General features: G+C 44.4%; 1 protein-coding gene across 1 annotated transcript in view; it reads right to left on the bottom strand.

Annotated features, from left to right (window-relative positions):
* SLC6A2 (solute carrier family 6 member 2) overlaps nt 1–21,063 on the bottom strand; it is a 50,071-nt gene that overhangs the window by 13,518 nt on the left and 15,490 nt on the right. The window contains exon 5 of the mRNA XM_037815988.1: nt 3,196–3,334. Coding sequence (XP_037671916.1) covers nt 3,196–3,334 — 139 coding nt within the window. The remainder of the gene's footprint in view (nt 1–3,195; nt 3,335–21,063) is intronic.

Raw genomic sequence — 21,063 nt, 5'->3', positions numbered from 1 at the left:
CCGAGGAAGCAGACAATGATGAGAATCACTTACTGAGCACTTTCCATCTGCCAGCCTTGTCCCCAGGCCTTTACCTGCAACCTCTCCTTCCATTCTACCAGCACCCTCCTCTTACCGTGAGGAAGCTGAGGCTTAGGGACAGTAATTAACCCCAGGTCGCGCAGCAGTAAATGATGGAGTTCGGACCCCCATCCTCCCTGGCGGTCTGGCTGCAAAGCCCATGTTCTTCACCCCTCACTGTATTGGAGTCCCAGGTTCAAGTCCTGGCTCTGCTAAAGACCTTACTGGGAAACCCTTTCCCTCCCAGGCCCCAGATTCCCCATGTGCACAAGGAGCTTGGAAGACCTTCCAGCTCTGCCCTTCAGGGGCTCAGTTAGCGGACTTGCAGCTGCTCGGCTTCCAGGACTCGGGGAACTTACACAAAACATAGGCTGTGGCTCTGGCTGAGGCCCACAGGAGGGCTTCGTGCCCCTGGCTCCCCAAGTGTCCACGCAGAGAGCCTGCCCCTGCTCCCTGGTTACCCCTGGTTACCCCTCGGTGCCTCTTGCACACTCCTGGCGGGGCCAGGCCCCTTTTTAGCTTCAGTCTTCAGGAGACAACTTATGCTTGCTCCCTCGATCCCATGCTCAGCGAGCTGGGGCCGGCTCTGCCCCTTTGTGGATGGCCCTATTTGCACAGCCCTGGGTGGGGGGCTTAATCTTGGGGGCACCATGAGAAGCCTGTGGCAGCCCTGCACCCAGGCCAGGTTCTCCAATCAGCCGTGGCAGTGGCAAGGCTCATTTAGCTTCTGCGGGTCACAGGGGTGGGCCCTGGCTCCCCCAGGGGCCCTGTTGGTGGCCCTTGGCAGAGCCCAGGAGACCCCTGCCCGGACCCCCAGGGAAGGCACAGGGAGCGCCAGGCAAGGCTGACCTGGGCGTCCGCACCTCTCTTCCTTCCACCGAGAACCCCTTCCCTCCGCCCATCTCTACCCGCACCTGTCCTTAGAGACCCGGCACAAACACCACCGGCCCGGGGCCTTCAGGGACCCTCTCCCAGGAAAGAGCTTCCTGCCTACGCCGATGCGGCATCCCTCACTCTCTTTTGATCATAACGCATGGTAAGGAACACCTTGTACATCAAGGTAAAGCAACACAAACATATAGATGGTTACACTGAAACAAAAATTCCGTACAACAGCACTTCACTCTGTGCAACACACTCCCTTATTGCCTAACCTATTTCATTTTTAAAAATGGTTTGTGGCGACCCACTAAATTCATTTAAAATCTCAGAGTTTGCATTTCTATTAAAGTACAACCTGAATATCTGGCATGAAATTATCTCCAAGGTAATTAATGTTTCGTGCTTTTTTTGTTTGTTTGTTTTTAAGCAGGATATGTAACAGTGCATACAGTTAGCTTTTATTTAAAGGGGGATGCACGCAGACGTACACACTATCTCTGACTGGATACCCAAGAAACTAGTGACATTGGTTGACCCACAAACTGTCTGTAGTATACATAAGTTTTAAGCAATTGAGAAAGGAATCTATCCTATGGATTCTTGTATCCCTAGTACCGGCATCAAGCCTGGCACATTGTGGATGTCCATAAATGTTTGATAAGTTGAAATGAAGTCAAAGAACACTTAATGAAGTTCCCCAAATTCATCTGCCCACCCTCCTCCTTTCTTTCCCACTTTCCCTCCCCTCCTTATTTGCTCTTCCATAAATATTTATTAGAGACCTCCTATGTGCCAGGCACGGGGAATGCAGTGGTCCTGGCCTGGTTACTCTCTCTCTCAGAATTCCTCCCGGCCCTGGACTGCATTTCACTTGGGTCCTTCCCTGAAGCAGACATCATGTCTCCTACATGCTAAGATGAAGTTCAAGTGCTTCTTGATGGATTTCACCCCTCCTGGCTGCTGGTCCCCCGCCACCATCTTCGCTCTCAATGGCAGGACCAAGAGCTCCAGGAGCACCGAGAGAACCCTGATGCATTCAAACCTCCAAAATCAGTTGCCTAATGAAGCTTTTCCAAAATCCACACCTACCTGACTGGGGTAGACCGTTGCCTCAGTGACCCCAATAATCTCACACTCCTAGGCAGTCCCCTCCCACACTGACCCTGGGCCTTACCACAAGACTGGCTTTGGCCACTGGGACAGAAGCAAACATGGTACAAGCAGAGACTGGATAAGCCACTTGCACACTGGGGCGTGTCTGCTTGGAACATGCCCTTGGAACGAGCCGCCATGCTGCAAGAAGCCAGAGCCCCACGGGGAGGCTGCATGGAAAATAACCAAGGTGCCCTGGCTGACGGCTTCAGCTGAGCTTCCAGCCGACAGCTGGCACCAACTGCCAGCCTGGCATGTCCACCATGTCTGCAGCCCCAGGTCATATCTCACGGAGCAGAAGAACCACCCAGCTGATCCCACCGAATCTTGGGGTTGTATTTTATGTCACTACCTTTTGGGGTGGTTTGTTGTACAGCACTAGCTAACCAAGATGCTGGGAAAGAACATCTCCCAGCTACATCCTCTTGAATTAATTCAAGGTCCAGATGGGGTTGTTGATCCCCTGAGGTTCCTTAGGCTAAGAATCAACATGGGGCATGACCTGAGAACACCCCACCCCAGAAGGGCTGGCTACAAGGGACGGAGTCACCGGGTCCAGGGTGCCACCCCTGAGCAGGCCCTGAGAGGCCATCTGACCCCATGCTCCTCTCCCCAGCATGCCGGGGTGGTGGCGGGGGGCACACAGCACCCCGTGAAAGGAAATGTGAAACCCCAGGAGACAACTAGGGATCTTTTGCAGCATCTCTTTTAAATTCAGAGGGGCCATATCATGGATTTTATCATAATGTAAATGATTATGTTCCCGAGTACAATGCAACATTGGCATGAAGTTTTGTGCCAGAATCCAAGAATTATCAAAGACATTTCATGGGCTGCTTTTTGGTTTTGCCCCAAGGCCACTGGGGTTTTCCATTCCCTGGTCTCTGCTATTAGGGGAGCTTTGGTGGAAAAGCCTGAGGGGCCCCTGATTACTCGGGCTTAGGGAGGGGACACGCTTCGTCCAAAGTCTCCTAGCGAGTCAGTGGCACAGTTGGGATTTGAATCTTTTGACCAACTACATGGATATAGGAGGAAAAAAAAAAAACACTTGCTTTTTCTGAGGCCAACCTCCCATCTGAAAAAGAAACAAAGAGATTTTACCTTTCCCGATGTTTTCACTCCTTTCCAGAGGCTAAAAAAGAGGACGACGACGACAACCATCAGGCAGAGCAGGAGCGGCCACTGGGGCAGGCCGATGTCGTGGATCCCGCTGCTCTCGTGCAGGTGCAGGACGCCACGCCTGCCCGGGGGAGAGGGGAGGGGGCCGGCGAGGCTGGGTCAGGGGGACCACCAGGCCACCCCCACAGGCCGTCCCCCTGGTGCACATGAGAGGGAACAGGGCCTCGGTGGTCTGCCCCTTGCACCCCACACAGGGTCCAGGGCACTGCCAGGCAACCCCCGGGCCTGCTCTGCTCAGGCTCGATCTGTGCCCAGAACCCTCTGCCCCCGGCGCTGGGTGAAGCTCATCCTAGGACACTCCCTGCACAAGGCTGCTTTTTAAAGGTCTTGGAACTAGATTCAAGGTAACAAGAATCTTGAGTGCCTCCTACATGCCTGATCCTGGAAAGCTGGTGGGAATAAGACAGGGAAGGTCCCTGCCCTCACAGAACTTAGTCCAGGGCAGTGCTTCTCAGCAGGGGGTGATTTTACCCCCACAGGTCATTTGGCGATGTCCGGATAGGTTTTTGGTTGTCATGATGACGGGGTGGGAGGAGGCTGCTGCTGGCATCTAATGGGTGATGCTGGGGATTTGGAGATGCTGCTAACATCCTACACTGCACAGGACAGCACCCCACAACAAAGCATTATCTCACCCAAATTGTCAATAGCACCGAGGCTGACAAGCCCTGGTCTAGAGACCAAGACAAGAATTTGCTAAAGCTAAATGTATGCATAACCTGTGTTCTAGCAATTCCACTCCTAGGTATTTGCCCAGTAGAAATGTGCATGGATGCTCACCCAAAGCACACTAGAATGTTCACAGCAATATTATTCACAATAACCCCAAACTGCAAGCTACTCAAATGCCCATCAACAGCAGAATGGATAAATAAATTATGACAAATACAATGGAATATTACACAGCAAGGAGAATAAAAGGTCTATAATTACCTCCACATGGATGAATCACAGAAGCATAAAGCTGTGCAAAATAAGTCAAAACCTTATACAAAGTACAACAGGCAAAAGTAACCTAGGGTTAGAAATCAGGAACATTGTTACCCAGGGGTGGAGGTGGGGTGGCTACTGACTGGGAGGGGACATGATGAGGACTTTTTAGACACTAGTCATGTTCTGTTTCATGGTACATGGGGGCGATTAGTTTATGACATTCATTGAGCTATCACTCATGATACGTTCACTTCTCTGTAATATATTATTCTTCAATGCAAATTTAAAAAAATAGAAAACAAACAGCAACAATAAACATTCCTGAGGTTTGAGAATTTCGGGGTCCATCATAAAACTACAATGAAGGAATGGGAAATAAAATTCCAAGCAAAATGTCCATTTGCTAAGTAGGATCTAATCAAAGTCAGTTAGGATCCAACCAAAGGTGAAATAAGACAGATTGATAAAAGTAGACCAGGTCCCAAGGGAGGAGAGCTCACCCCTCCAACCCCACGACCTTACAAGAGAAAGAAAGCGCAACTGGTCCAGTATAAGAGGGGACGGTTTGGCATGATATTTCCTCTGCACCCAACTCATTCATTCCTCCCTGAGTGCCTGCCGTGAGCCCCGGGCACCCGGCAGGAAACTTCTGACACACAGTCTCTGCATTGGTTGGTGATATTCTAGCACGGAGGCAGCATTCAACACACGGTACAATAAAGTGTGACAAGAGTTGGGAGGGCTGAGGGAGCTGAGGGAGCTGCAAAGCATGCACCAGTCTTGGTCTCTGCCGGGTCCTCCTCCACACCTCACCCTCAGAGGCTGCAGGCTGCTGCAAACTGCAGGACACCCTTCAAGGCCCAGGTCCGATGCTGTCTCCTCCAGGAGGCTTTCCCTGATGACCCCGACACAAATCCTTCATCCCTGTCAGTTCTGGTGGCACTTGGCTCACTTCACAAGCAGATTCTGCATCTGTTAGGGCTGACCAGGCACAAGGCTGTCCCAGGAGGCCAGGTGGATTGACTATCCCTGGGTCCCCAGTGCTGAGCCCAGGCTGGTAGGTAGACCGGTTGGCTCACACCAGATTGTTGGATTAGGAACAGACACCTGCTCCTGACCTTTCTGGCTAAACCTGACACTTGACACTCTGTAAAATATGAGGCCCCAGGACCATCTTAAGGGGAGATGGGAAGGAAAAGAGTGGGTCGGTCTCCCACATGCTCCCACATCCTCTCTTAGCAATCTCCCTGTCCCTCCATTTGTTGTAAATTCCTAACCCTTTTATGCAGTTCTTTTTTACTGCCCACGCATTTCTCTGTATCAAGAGTTAATTTCTCATGTCTCATTAGGCTCCTTACTCTGTATCACCTTCCTTGAGTCACAGAGCTGGTCCCTCCTAATCCAATCTCTTGGTCTTCCCCCTCCCCCTGCCCCTCACTGGCCCTGTCCCAGCCAGATTCACTTTTTGTCCCTCTAAGACTATTGCACTGGTCCCCTTCAGTCTCCTCACCCACTACCCTCCCTATCTCCACCACCCATCTCCCTGCCTCCTGGAGTCCCCCTTAAATCCACTCTCTGTGCTGCCACAAAACAATCCATCTGAAGTGTCACTCTAGCCTTGTCACGCTCCTGCTCATGATAAGCCAGTTTGCCCCCCACCCCCATCTCCCTGGCATTTGGCAACGTCTGGAGACACTTTGGGTTGTTACTGCTGTTATCTAGCGGGTAGAGGCCAGGGATGTGGCTAAACACCTCCCAGTGCACAGGATGGCACCCAACAGCAAAGAATTATCCAGCTTAAAACATCAGTAGAGTGGAGGATGAGAAGCCCTGGCCCCAGAGGATGAAAGTCTAAGCCTTTCTGAATGGGGGAAGCCCGTGCCAAGCTCATCCCCTGCCTCCTCCCCACACCCACATGCCTTTCGCTCCTGGCCACAACCCCGTGTCATTCATTCCCAATCATACGATGCTCTCCTCACTCGGTGGCTTGGGACCAGCTGTGCCTTCAGCCCAGGACACACTGCCCAGCCCAATCTGTCTGCCTGGCAGACTCCTGCTCACACTTCCAGTTTCAACTCAAATGCCATCTAACCTTATAGGACCCTCTCCTAGAGAGAGAGAGAGAGGGAGAGAGGGAGAGAGGGAGGGAGGAAGGGGGGGGCTGCAGAGAGAGAGAGAGAAGGAGAGGGTGGCAGGAACTAGTTATGGACGAAAAAGAGCATCAGAATCAGGTCCCTTAGCCACCTGATGCTTTGTTCTGCTTCTCCCCATCGCTTTATGGGCTGAGTGTTGAATGGCATCAACAACTGTTCGGCTGACATGACTATCAAAATTATGCACAAAGGCACTGAGCCAACTAGGCTTGCCCTGAAACTTGTTAAATAAACAAAATGCCCCCCAGCAGGCCCAGGTGACCTCACGTACACTCAAGTTCACTTGCAGGGTGCTTGTCTTGACATTTTATCAGTGAGAAGAGCTGGACTCCCAAGCTGATTCCCAAGACAAGGAATGAGAATCCTGCCTCCTCTCCCCAGCACAGGCAAGCCTTGGGGATTGGTACAAGACACTGCGGTTTGTTTTCATTTTCCAGCAGTTTCATGAAAATGGATCATTGCTAAGTATACAATCTGGGCTTTCCCAAGTCTACAAGTCAGACAGACCCATGTTCTCACTTGCCATTTAAGCCCAGAGGGTGAGTGGGGGTGGAGGGGGAGACTTCTCTTTCTCCCCAGAAACAGGCATGGGGTGGAAGTTTTCCGATCCAGGTAAATGTTCACTAAGAGTGCCCTTTTGCCCATAAAGTTACTGAGGTGCAGGGTTTCGTTCAGCCGCGGGGCTGTTTGGCTTCAGGCCCGGATCCAGGGGAGAATGGTGGTTTTGTTCCATTGAATGATATGTTCAATGCATCGGCTTAAATGAATACAAGATGGTAAAATTGGCCCAGAGGCTCTGAGGAGAGAAGACAAACTCTCTAACCTTCCCAGGACTGGTACTGGAAGTCCCCAGTACTGGGTGCCCAGACTGAGCAGGGGTGATTGTTTTAAAGCAGGAACATCTGGAGAAAAGAGCCACAAACCATAAAATAACAAAACAAAACAAAAACACCAACCAGAGTCAGCCCCGACTTAGTGCTGTACACTACAAAGCATGCAGGCAGGGTTTGAGGTGAGACGTGTGAGAAAGCTCCTATCCACCCGCAGGGACCCCTGCACTTTTATCCCAAATACACTTCCACTGGAGTCTCTGCAGGGACACAACAGAAAGACAAGACAAGGCTTGTGCATGGAGTGGGGAGCCTGGAGTCAGAAAACTTGGGTTCAGATCTTGAGTCTGCCACTTACATAAAACCTAAAGACTGTCTTCTTATCTGTAAAACAGGAATAATTTCCATTTCCATGAACTATGAAGAATAAATGGGATTTGGAGGTGAAGGGATCCTCAGTTTCTGGCTCATGGTGGCAAAGAAGCTTTTGGTGGGGAGGGGAGGATGAAGAATTAAAAGAAGGAGGGGGAGAGAGGGAAGGTCTGTAGGGCATAAAGCCCCTGAAATAAGCCCTGGATTCTGCTCCCTACTATACTGCCCCAGCCCCGTCAGACCTGTCCACAGGAATGCGATCTTCTTCCACCACTTCTTCTCAAAGCTAAGCAAAGCTTTAATTAGGCTCTAACTAAAGTAACTGGATTCTTAAAACCCAATTCGCTTCTTCCCTCCTGCTGGGTATCTCTGCAGGGGGCAGACATGCTGGCCCTGAGGATGTCCGAGGAAGAATAAAATAATAACCAGAGATGAGGTTATCATTTTCCATTTTAATTTATAAGGACAAGGGTTGCCAAGAGCAAAAAGGAAAAATGATGTTCTTTCCTCCATGAGAGGATAAGAGGGAAAGCATGCAACCAATTATGCCTATTAGCAGCACTCTCTGCCTCTCTAGCCTTTATGTCCTCAGCCAAACCACACTCTTAAACTGGGAGAGCCCCCCACCTAAAACCTCCCCCAGCAACTTCTCCAGCGACTCTGGGATTGTCGGAGGCCCTGTTCATCAGGAGTGAAGGAGGCCCTCGATTTTCCATGACACGACACAGTAGAGATGTCAGCCTTACGTGCTGCAAAATTTGAGGACTGACGGTTTGGTGTGCCGAGCCCTCCATCTCGGGACTTGCCCTTATGAAGCTCGTTGCTGCAAAGGAGAGGCAGGCCTGCTTGTAGTTACGCCTGAGAATCTCTCCCTGAGCCTCTTTGTTGCTCAGATGTGGTCTCTCTCTTTCTAGCTAAGCCAACTTGGCAGGTGAAATCACTGCCCTCCTCCCTACATGGGACCTGACTCCCAGGGGTGTAAATCTCCCTGGCAATGCAGGATATGACTCCCGAGGATGAATCCGGACCTGACATCATGGGATTGAGAACATCTTCTTGACCAAAACGGAGATGTGAAATGAAACAAAATAAAGTTTCAGTGGCTGAGAGATTCCAAACAGAGTCAAGAGGTCACTCTGGTACTCACTGTTACGCACTATATAGATAACCCTTCTTAGGTTTTAATGTATTGGAATAGCTAGAAGTAAATACCTGAAACTATCAGACTCCAACCCAGTAGCCTTGACTCTTGAAGACGACTGTATAACAATGTAGCTTACAAGGGGTGACGGTACGATTGTGAAAGCCTTGTGGATCACATTCCCTTTACCCAGTGTATGGATGGATGAACAGAAAAATGGGGATGAAAACTGGGTGAAAAATAGGATGGGATGGGGGGGATGATTTCGGTGTTCTTTTTTACTTTTATTTTTTATTCTTTTTCTTGCTTTTTCTGATATAAGGAAAATGTTCAAAAAATAGATTGGGGTGATGAATGCACAACCATATGACAGTACTGTGATCAGTTGATTGTACACCATGGATGACTGGATGATGTGTGAATATATCTCAATAAAACTGAATTTAAGAAAAAAAAAAGAAATCAATGTAATTCACCATATTAACAGAATAAAAAAAAAATCATGATTGACTCAAAAAAACAAAACAAACAAACAAACAAAACACCTTATGTGCCAGCTGCACCCAGAGGAAATCAGTGTCTGGGAGTGGGGTCCGGGCATCTATTTTAAAGCTCCCCAGGTGAGTCCCTTGTGCAGCTCAGGTTTAGATCTCCGAGGTGGGGCCTCGGAGCCAGACTGCCTGGGTTCGAATCAACTTCAATGCCACTTTAACCTGTATAACCTTAGGCTTTTATGCTTCAATTTCTTCATTCATAAAATAAGGATAATTTTAGTACCAAACTCATAGGGTTAGGATCAGGATTAAAAGTTAACACAGAAAGAGTACTTCTGGGACATAAACTAAATGGGATAAATGTTGCGACCATGACAATATTTCTGAGTACTAGCAGCCATTTATAACTACTAGGATCCAATATAACACACAGGTTAAGACAGCAGGCTCTGGAGTTTCACTGTCTGGCAGGGCCTAGAGTGGGGAGAGTAAGTTATGTTAGGAGGCAAAATTTCAGGTATACAGGGTAAGTGATTAGCTGTTAATACTTTGATGATGAAGACTGTGATGGTGCAGTTACTTAGAGAAGATGCTGGCTTTAAGTAACAGCACTGTATCAAATCCTGTGGGGGGCTGTAGATGTATTTGAGTATTTGATGGCAGCTGTGGACACTCTCCCCACAAAATTCCATGCACACATAATTTTGCACAGCCTACTGGAAGTCCACAGGTGGAGGTAGGCAGACAAGCCTGGGACAGGACCCTTAGCAAATTCTTTGCAATGCTTTTTGAGGGTAGTTCCTGGATTCTGAGAACACAGACTTCCTTGAGCCCAAGGAGGCAGTAGACTCTCCAGGGGCCACTTTTAACCAAACCAGATCTCCTTGGCCCTGCTGTACCAAGGATGGGGGGGTGGGGGGGTGGGGTAGTGGTCCTAGGGTTACCCCAATCTCCGGACAAGCAGGACCCACTTCCAGGTCCTTGGCTTAGGGAATCCACAGGACTCCAGTCAAGGAAACTGGCCCTCAAGTTTTGATGTTGGTGAATCTGTCTTCTCTCATACAGTAACCACTCGGCATGTGTGGCTATTTAAATTTAAATCAATTAAATGAAATGAAATTAAAAATTCAGTGCGTCAGTCACAGTAGCCAAGTTTCAACTGTTCCATTAGCACATGTGGATACTGGCTACAAGTTATCCACCAGCTATATCAAGGATATAAAAGGATGGAGTGAGTAGACCCCAAGAGGATTCCAGAAACAGATTTCCCTGGAGTGAGCTCTCAAGTGGAAAGCATGGGGAATGCTTCCTCCAACATCTCAAGTCAAGACTACTTGGAGAGTTTGACACAAGTCCTCTCATTAAAGAGTGACACAGTGGCTGATCCCTGCTGGAAAAATCTAAGGGAAAGATGAACTGGCAGCTGTGTGAGGGAGAGGTGGCTTCTGATCAGGTCCCAGAATTTTTTGGATAAAGGATGTGTGTCTCCTGTAGATCAGATATGGCCTTTAGGAGTAGAAGCCAGCCTAGAGCCATTAAAATGCCACTCAAGACCACCTGGGAGGACACAGAATCCCAACAGATAGAGTCAGTGTGAAGTGAACCGCTGGAAATCCAGGGGCTGAGTGGGGAGCAGACAACCAGAGGAAAATACATTAACCATTTCATGGGATATAAGGTCAGATGTTCCCAGCAGAAGCTTCTAAAATCCCACAAATGCCCCCTAAAGAGAAAGAGGTACTTTAAAATAACAACAGGCTCAGAGAGCAGGAAGCCTTCTTACAATATTACTCAAGCAGGCACTTACTTTCTGCTTCCCTTCTCATTGCCCCTTTCCAGATTGACCCAGAAGGAATCAGAGGCAAAGGTTAGAAACTGGGAGAGAAGAAGCAGTAGGCAGAGGAAGAAAAAAGGACAAAAGGCTTCCTGCCTGACGCAGCTCCAGCAAGTTTGGAGTTGAGATTATTATGTGAGTTGGGGCATTTAAAATAAGCGAACTGAATTTGAGTTTGTAACTTAAGGTGACCGTAGGTCTTGTTATCGAGAATGATCAAAAAGTCCCTGTTGCAGGGACGTCTGTGACTGGTCATGCATTGTACACCAGTCTGGAATGGGTGGAATGGCTGAGGTCACAGTGAAAACCTGTAAGTTTCCCCAGCCAGGGGGCTGGCACCCCTCCCCCAGGCACGGCAGACTGTCTTTGATCTGGTTTCCCAGGGAAAAAGAAACAATCTGTGCTGGGAGCAAGGAGGGGTGCTCAAACCGGCCCCAATTGCAGAATTAATTAATATACTCAGACTGCTGAATAAGAGCTCCAAGTACAGATAAACAGAGCAGGCACTAAAGGAACCTGTAACAGTCAGTCTTGCAGAGAGGAGGCTGGGCTAACAACAACAACAACAACAAAAATGGAGACCTTTGGAATTGGAAGTGTTCAGAATACTGGAAAAGGGTTGGGCTTCAAGAAAAAGGGGCATACAGAAATGGGTAAAAACTCCAGCTCCTGTCTACAAACCTGGGGAGCTGGGGTCTGGCTCTGAAAAGGTTTTTTTTTCTTCTTTTCTTGTTCTTAATCTATTTTGCTTTTCAATAGCCCATCAGAGCTCCTGCTTCAGGACTGCCCCAGGCAAGGGCAGAATTAAAGTTATCTCAGAGTAACTATTCAGGTGAAAGAGATAATAGTCTAAAGGGTGTATCTTTAAATAGTCTATACTGGGACTAACAAAACTTGGAGGCTGGAAAAAGGCCTTGAAAAGAAATTTCTTTTTCTTTTTATCTTTTTTTTTTTTTCCCGAAATAACTATTCTAAGTAGCCCATTATAGAAAGCCTCAGATGTTTGCAATTGGCTTCTGGACCCAGGCAAGAGTGGAGCTAAGATAGGTCTGAGAGACAAAGCAATGAGTCTGTTGGGGAGACAATTCCCTAAAAGGCATAACTTCCCCAAGAAAAGGGGGACAGGGCCCAGCTCAAGTGGCAGCCCTCCATCAGACAACTCAGACATCAGGAGCAGGAAAACAGAAACCAGCTTGAGTCAGCCATGCCCCTGAAAGGGATAGGGTCTGCAGAGAATTAAAGGCACCTGTGGCTCCTCTTTACACTGGTGGAGAGCTGCAGGCTGACAAGTGCTATCTGCCGGACAGGATAGGAAAAGCACAGAGTCTAGAGTCCTCAAGGAGGGTCTGACAACCTGCAGGGTCTCATTCTCAGGGAAACTCCATACCCTCCACCTTTCTGGACTGGGAAAATCTGATTGGGGTTGATCATACCTGGGGAGACCCTGTCACAAAAATGTTACACAGAGGCAGAGCAAGTACCAGAAAAACAAGAGGTGAAAAATTCTGATCAACTAAACAAGCTATGTTAGAGGTCTAGAATAAGTTGAACTGAATGCCAAAGAACAGACAGAGAACAAAGCCAACCAACAAGAAAACCCTAGGTAAATGAGTGAAAATGTGCTCCAGAATAAACTAATCAAAAATATCAGATGCCTAGACAGCTAACAATAATGAGCCATGCTAGGAAACATGAAAATATGGACCAGCCAAAGGAACAAACTAACACCTCAACTGAGACACAGGAGTTGAGATAACTAGCTAAAGATGTTCAAACAAATCTCCCAAACCAATTAAAAACTCAAATCAATGAGCTGAGGGAAGATATGGCAAAAGAGATGAAAGATATAAAGAAGACACTGGATGACCATAAAGAAGAATTTGTAAGCTTGAAAAAACAAATGGCAGAATTTATGGGAATGAAAGCCACAATAGAAGAGATGAAAAACACAATGGAGACCTACAATAGTAGATTTGAAGAGGAAGAAGAAAGGATCTATGAACTGAAAGACAAGACACTTGAAATCATACACACAAAAGAACAGATAGGGAAAACAATGGAAAAATACAAGCAGGGGCTCAGGGAACTGAAGGACAACGTGAAGCACACAAATATACATGTTACAGGTGTCCCAGAAGGGGAAGCAAAGGGAAAAGGGGCAGAAAGAATAATAGAGGAAATAATCAATGAAAATTTCTCAACTCTTATGAAAGAAATAAAATTACAGATTCAGGAAGTGCAGCATGCCCTAACAGAATAGATCCCAATAGACCTACTCTAAATACTTACTGATCAGATTGTCCAATGTCAAAGGCAAAGAGAGAATTCTGAAAGCAGCAAGAGAAAAGCCATCCATCATATACAAGGACAGCTCGATAAGACTATGTAGAGATCTCTCAGCAGAAACCATGAAGGAGAGAAGTCAGTGGCATGATATATTTAAGATACTGAAAGAGAAAAACTGCCATCAAAGAATTCTATATCTGGCAAAACTGTCCTTCAAAAATGAGGGAGAGATTAAAATATTTTCAGACAAGTAGGCACTGAGAGAGTTTGTGAATAAGAGACCTGCACTACAAGAAATACTAAAGGGAATGTTACAGGCTGATAGGAAAAGACAGAAGAGAAGTTTGGAGAACAGTGCAGAAATGAAGACTAAGAGGAAGGATAAAAGGAGAGAGAGAAAAAAAGAGATTATGACATATAAAATCCAACAGACAAAATAATTGAAGAAAGTACTGCCCTTACAGTAATAACACTAAATGTTAACTGATTAAACACCTCACTAAAAAGACATAGATTAGCAGAATGGATTAAAAAACAGGACCTATCTATATGCTGCCTACAAGAAACTCACTTTAGACACAAGGACAAAAATAGGCTGAAAGTGAAAAGTTGGAAAAAGATAATTCACACACACAATAACAAGAAAAATGTAGGAGTATCTGTATTAATAGCAGACAAATTAGACTTCAAATGCAAAACAATTAAAAGACACAAAGAAGGACACTATATATTAATAAAAGGGTCAATTCATCAAGAAAACATAACAATCATAAATATTGATGCACTGAGACTGAGTGCCCCAAAATACATGAGGCAAACACTGGCAACAGTGATGGGAGAAGCAGATACCTCTACAATAATAGTTGGAGAATTCAATACACAACTTTATTCAATGGATAGAACATCTAGACAGAGGACCAATGAGGAAACAGAGATGTTGAATTGTATGATAAATGAACTAGATTTGACAAACATTTATAGAACACTACACCCCACAACAGCAGGATACACATTTTTCTCAAGTGCTCATGGATCATTCTCTAGGATAGACACATGTTGGGTCACAAAGCAAGTCTCAACAAATCTTTTAAATTTTGATGTTATACAAAACATTTTATCGGATCATAATGGAATGAAGTTGGAAATCAATAACAGGCAGAAGGTTGGAAAATTCACAAATATATGGAGGCTAAATAACACATTCTTAGACAACCAGTGAGTAAGGAAGAAATTACAGGATAAATAAGTAAAAACCTTGAGGCAAATGAAAATGAAAACACAACTTATCAAAACTTATGGGATGCAGCAAAGGTGGTACAGAGAGGGAAATTTATCACCCTAAATGCCTATATTAAAAGAGAAGAAAGAGCAAAAATTGAGGAATTAACTGTTCAGCTGGAGAAACAAGAGAATGAACAGCAACCTAACCCCAAAGCAAACAGAAGGAAAGAAATAACAAACAATAGAGCATAAATAAATGAAATTGACAACAGGAAAACAATAGAGAGAATCAACAAAACCATAAGTTGGTTCTTTGAGAAAATCAATCAAATTGATAGACTCTTCCCTAGGCTAACAAGAAATAAAAACACAGAGAGAGAGAGATTGAGAAAGAGAGAGAGGATACAAATAAATACAATCAGACATGGGAAGGGGACATAAGTACTGACCCGCAGAAATAAAGGTGGTAATGAGAAGATACTATGAACAACACTATGCTAATAAACTAGACAACTTAGATGAAATGGACAATTTCCCAGAAAATCATGAACAACCAACACTGACTTTTGAAATAGATGACCTCAATAAACTAATCAGAGGTAAAGAGATTGAGTCAGTCATCAAAAACTCCCCAAACAGAAAAGCTCAGGACCAGATGGCTTCATGTGTTATTTCTACCAAGCATTCAAAAAGAATTAGTATCCATCCTGCTCAAACTCTTCAAAAAAACTGAAGAAGAGGGAAAGCTACCTAACTCATTCTATGAAGCCAACATCACCTAATACCAAAGTCAGACAAAGATAGGACAAATAAAGTAAATTATAGACCAATCTCTTTAATGAATATAGACACAAAAGTCCTCAACAAAATACTTGCAAATCGAATCCAGCAGCAAATTAAAAGAATTATACACCACAATCAAGTGGGATTTATTCCAGATATGCAAGGCTGGTTCAACACAAGAAAATCAATTAATGTACTACACATCAGCACATAAAGCGGAAGAAACACATGATCATCTAGATTGATGCAGAAAAGACATTTGACAAAATTCAACATCCTTTCTTGATGAAAACACTTCAAAGAATAGGAATAGAAGGGCACATTCTCAACATGATAAAGGCATTACAAGAAAAGCCCACAGCTAATGTCGCACTCAATGGAGGAAGACTGAAAGCTTCCCCTCTAAGATCAGGAACAAGACAGGGATGCCCACTGTCACCACTGTTATTCAACATTGTGCTGGAAGTTATAGCTAGAGCAATTAGGCAGGAAAAAGAAATAAAAGGCATCCAAATTGGAAAGGAAGAAATAAAACTTTCACTGTTTGCAGATGACATGATCCTCTATGTAGACAATCCAGAAAAATCTACAGCAAAGCTACCAGAGCTAATCAATGAATACAGCAAAGTGGTAGACTACAAGTAATGAGCAACAGGAGGAGGAAATCAAGAAAAAATTCCATTATAATAGCAACCCAAAGAATCAAGTATTTAGAAATAAGCTTAACCAAGGCCACAAAAGACCTATACACAGAAACTATAAGAAACTGCTAAAAGAAATCAAACAGGACCTAAAAAAATTAGAAGAACATACTGTGTTCATGGATTGGAAGATTAAATGTAGTTAAGATGTCAATTCTACCTAAACTGATTTATAAATTCAATGCAATACCAATTAAAATCCCAACAACTTACTTTGCATAAATAGAAAAACCAATAACTAAATTTATTTGGCAGAGCAGTGTGCCCCAAATAACCAAAAATATCTTGAGAAAGAGGAACAAAATGGGAGATCTTACATTTCCTGACTCTGAAGCATGCTACAAAGCTACAGTGGTTAAAACAGCATGGTACTGGCATAAAGATAGATATGGCGGCCAATGGAATCGAATTGAGTGTTCAGAAATAGACCCTCTCGTCTATCAATTGATGTTTGATAAGGCAATCAAGCCAAAAAAACTAGGACAAAGCAGCCTCTTCAATAAATGGTGTTTTCAGAACTGGATATCCATATCCAAAAGAATGAAAGAGGACTCCTATCTCACATCTCATACAAAAATTAACTCAGAATTGATCAAGGCCATAAGACTTTTAGAAGAAAATGTAGGGAAATATCTTAAAGATCTTGTGATAGGAGGTGGTTTCCTAGACCTTACACCCAAAGTGTGAGCAATCAAAGAAGAAATAGATAAATGGGATATCCTCAAAATTAAACACTTTGTACATCAAAAGACTTTGTCAGAAAAGTGAAAAAAGGAAGCCTAAGCAATGGGAAACAATATTTGGAAACTACATATCAGAAAGGGTTTACTATCCAATAAAGAGATCCTACAACTCAAGAACAGAAAGACAAACAACCTAATTAAAAAATGGCCAAAAGACATAGATGGACACTTTTCTGAAGAAGAAATTCAAACGACTCAAAAACATACGAAAAGATGCTGAACTTCACTGGCTATCGGGGAAACGCAAATCAAAACCACAATGAGCCATCATCTCCCACCTGCAAGAATGGCCATTACCAAAACAAAAAAAAACAACAACAACAACAAAAAAAAAAAAACAGAAAATTAGCAGTGCTGGAGAGGATGTGGAGAAGGAGGCACACTTATTCACTGTTGGTTGAAATGTAGGATAGTGCAACCACTCTGAAAAGTGTGACAGTTCCTCTGGAAGCTAAGTATAGAACTGCCATATGATACAGCAATTCCATTACTAGGTATATACTCAGAGGAACTGAAAGCTAAGACACAAACAGACATTTATAAACTGCTGTTTATAACAACATTATTCTTGATCGCCAAGAGATGGAAAGATCCCAAATGTCCAACAACAGATGAGTGGATAAACAAACTGTGATATATACACACAATGGAATATTATGCAGCTGTAAGACAGAACAAAGTCATGGAACATATAATAACATGGATGAACCCTGAGGACATTATGTTGAGTGAAGTTAATCAGAAACAGAAGGACAAATACTGTATGGTCTCACTAATATGAATTAACATTAATGAGCAAACTTTGAGAATTAAAGCTGAGAACACAGGTTATCAGGAGATAGAAAGAGGGTTGAGATCAGGCATTTAATGCTGAAGGAGTACAGAATGTTCAACAGGATTGATTGTATAGATCCAGAAATAGATAGCATAATACTGTGTGATGGTAGCACAATATTGTAAGTACAGTGAACAAAGATGTCTTTGAGCAAAGCTGAAAGAGGAAGGCTACAGGCATGTATGACACCAGAAAGAAAGATAGGTGATAAAGACTGGGACTGTATATCTTAGTGAAACCTAGAGTGGTCAATGATGGTGATTGAATGTACAAATATAAAAATGTTTTCACATGTGGGAGGACAAATGAATGTCAAATTTGCAAGGTGCTGAAAAAGGGATGGTATCAGGGAAAAATATAATCAATGAAAACTGGATTCTATGGTGAACAGTAACATTGTAATATGCTTCCATTAAATGTAACAAAGGCAATATACCAAAGCTAAATGTCTATGAGGGGGATATAAGGGAGGGGTATGGGATTCTTGGCAGTGGTGCTGTTGTCTGACCATATTATTGAGTTGTATTATATTTTAATTTTTTAACCTTTTTTATTATTCTTTTAAAAAAAGTTTTTGGAATAAGGAATATGTGCAAGTGCTGATTGTGGTGATTAACACACAACTACATGATGATACCGTGCACAAAATAGATTGTACGCTGTGGATGATTGTATTTTATGTGAATATATCTCTATAAAATTGCAAGGAAAAATGTAAACAGAGGGATACAAGTGTTGGAGAAAACATGGAGAGAGGAATGCACCTATTCACTGTTGATAGGGAAGTAGAATGTTGTAACCTATCTGGAGGACAGTGTGGTGGTTCCACAAGAAGCTAAGCTAGTGGGTGCCATAAGGTCCTACAATCTCATTATGGAGTATGTACTTGGAAAATCTGAGAACAGTGACATGAATGGACATTTGCACACTGGTGTGTGTGGCAGCAGTGTTCATGATTTGCAGTGGATGGAGGTGGCCTAAGGGTACATCCACTGATGAACAGAATGGTGTGGTGTATGCATACAATGGAAAATTGAGCATACGATGGGAAATGGAAGCTGTGAGACATGCAACTAGGTGAATGGATCTTGAGGACAGCATTTTGAGTGAAGGACACCAGAAATGAAAAGACAAACATTGTAATGCCTCACTGATGTGGACTAACCATAACGCATAAACTCTGAGAATTGAAACTTAGAGCACAGCTTATCAGGGGAATGCTTATTGTAGTGGTTCCTAGATTGTAAGCTCTTACAGCAGTCACATCTATTCCTGAGTTTTAGTGGTTATCTCCAAATTCTGAGATGCTGAGCTCTTTGTGTATAACCTGATCAGTCTCTTGAACTTTGGGTATCTGTGTGATACCTGAAACTCCGAGCTAGAGCTCAGCAGCCATAAATGTCAGTATTACCTCATACAACAGTTCAGACTTCAATTAGAGATATGAATGAAGCAGATCTGGTTAGGACCAAGGCAAATCAGGTCAAAGGGTAAAGGACATTTTTGACTGTGTTACAACTTCTGTGTGAGACCAAGGGAAGAGATGCTTTTTTAGTACAGGATCTATATTTGCTGCAGCACACTAAATAATTTAACTTGTACAGTCAGTTTATTCAAACACCATAATTACATGGAACTTTAAATAGGAAGTGAGATCTGGTAGTTTTGTACAGGTTAGTGTGAAATCCCGATACATCCCAAAGTAATTTGGGCAGAGAATAAAAATGTATTTGCAGGGCCTGCCTGAGGAACTGGGGGAAAATGCAGAAAAGGTGGACTTCCCCACCTGGGTTATTACTGATATTCTCACAAACATTGAGGCCTAACCATTTGGTAGGTTGAGCCCTCGATCTTGGGGCTTGCCCTTATGAAGTTTATTACTGCAAAGGAAAGGCTAAGCCTCCTCGTCGTTGTGCCTAAGAGTCTCCCCCAGAGAACTTCTTTTGTTTCTCAGTTGTGGCCTCTCTCTAAGCCAGCACTACAGGTAAACTCACTGTCTTTCCCGCTACGTGAGACATGACTCCAAGGGGTGTAAATCTCCATGGCAATGCGGGACATGACACCCAGGGATAAATCTGGACCCCACATTGTGGGAATGAGAAAATCTTCTTGACCAAAAGGGAGAAGTGAAATGAAACTAAAGTTTCAGTGGCTGAGAGATTTCAAATGGAGTCGAGAGGTCACTCTGGAGGGCATTCTTATGTTTATTCTTTTATCTATAGACATCCCTTTTTAGGTTTTAGAATATTGGAACAGCCAGAAGGAAATACCTGAAACTGTGGAAATGCAACCCAGTAGCTTGATTCTTGAAGAAGACTGCATAACTATGTAGTTTACATGGTATGACTGTGTGATTGTGAAAACCTTGTGGCTCACACTCCCTTTGTCCAGTGTATGGACAGATGAGTGGAAAAATGGGGACACAAACTAAATGAAAGATGGAGTGGGATGGAGGAGATGGAATTCTTTGGGTGCTCTTTTTTACTTTTATTTTTATTCCTATTTTCATTCTTTTTGGAGTGAGGAAATATTCAGAAATTGGGGTGATGAATGCACAACTATATGATCGTACTGCGAAGAGTTGATTGTACACTGTGGATGACTGCATGGTATGTGGCTATATCTCAGTGAAACTGAATTTAAAAAAAATTTTTTTAATTAAAAAAAAACAGTCAAGGGACTGCCTGGATTGCATCTCTGAGGAAGGGAAGACAAGATAAATTTAATGATAAATTAAAGGACGCTTCTCAATTACCTAGTGAGTCCTACTTGTTTCAATGTACCAGTTACATGGGCTTGTGAAATGAACTAAACTCAGCCTCTCATCCCAAGCCTCAGCCTGATAGAACGGTCCATTTCAGGGCACAATTCTTTGACCTCAGGCTCTGAAGAAGAACATTCCCTAAATCAGGAGGCTGCTGCTCATCTGGTTCAGTCTAGACTCAGCTGTGTGACCTAAGTCCATCCAGATACATAAGCTGTCACTGCTCACTTGTCCCCATCAAGCCAACAGAGACCAAAACCCCCAGTGCACCATGTGATGGAATCCAGAGGATGGCTGAAGAGGATTGCAGGCATACAGAACTGCAGAGCCCAAGTGAAGGACGGCCAAGGATCTGGAGGGAAGGAGGCAGGGAGAGCACCCTTTCCTGCAGAGTCCACCCAACCCCCATCTTCTCTCACCTGAGTCTAGCTCATGCTGTTCCTTCTGGCCCACCTCCCAACCAGCTCACACATCACCTGTGGGAACCACCCTCTCAGGCAGCTCACAATGACCCTCACCCCCTGCCTTCACCTCCTGTGCAGTCCCCTCCCATATTGACCTGTGTAGCCAATAGGATCCTGGGGAAATGACAGGGAGGCTTCCCAGACTAGATCATGAAAGTCATTGCAGCTCCACATTGCCCTGTCTTAGATTATTCTTTCTGGGAAGAGCCAGCCACCACATCATGAGAACACTCAAG

The sequence above is a fragment of the Choloepus didactylus genome, chromosome 22, assembly GCF_015220235.1.
Source record: "Choloepus didactylus isolate mChoDid1 chromosome 22, mChoDid1.pri, whole genome shotgun sequence".
Classification (NCBI taxonomy): Eukaryota; Metazoa; Chordata; class Mammalia; order Pilosa; family Megalonychidae; genus Choloepus; species Choloepus didactylus.
The sequence above is the reverse complement of the archived record's forward strand: the minus strand, read 5'-3'. Positions and strand labels throughout refer to the sequence as shown.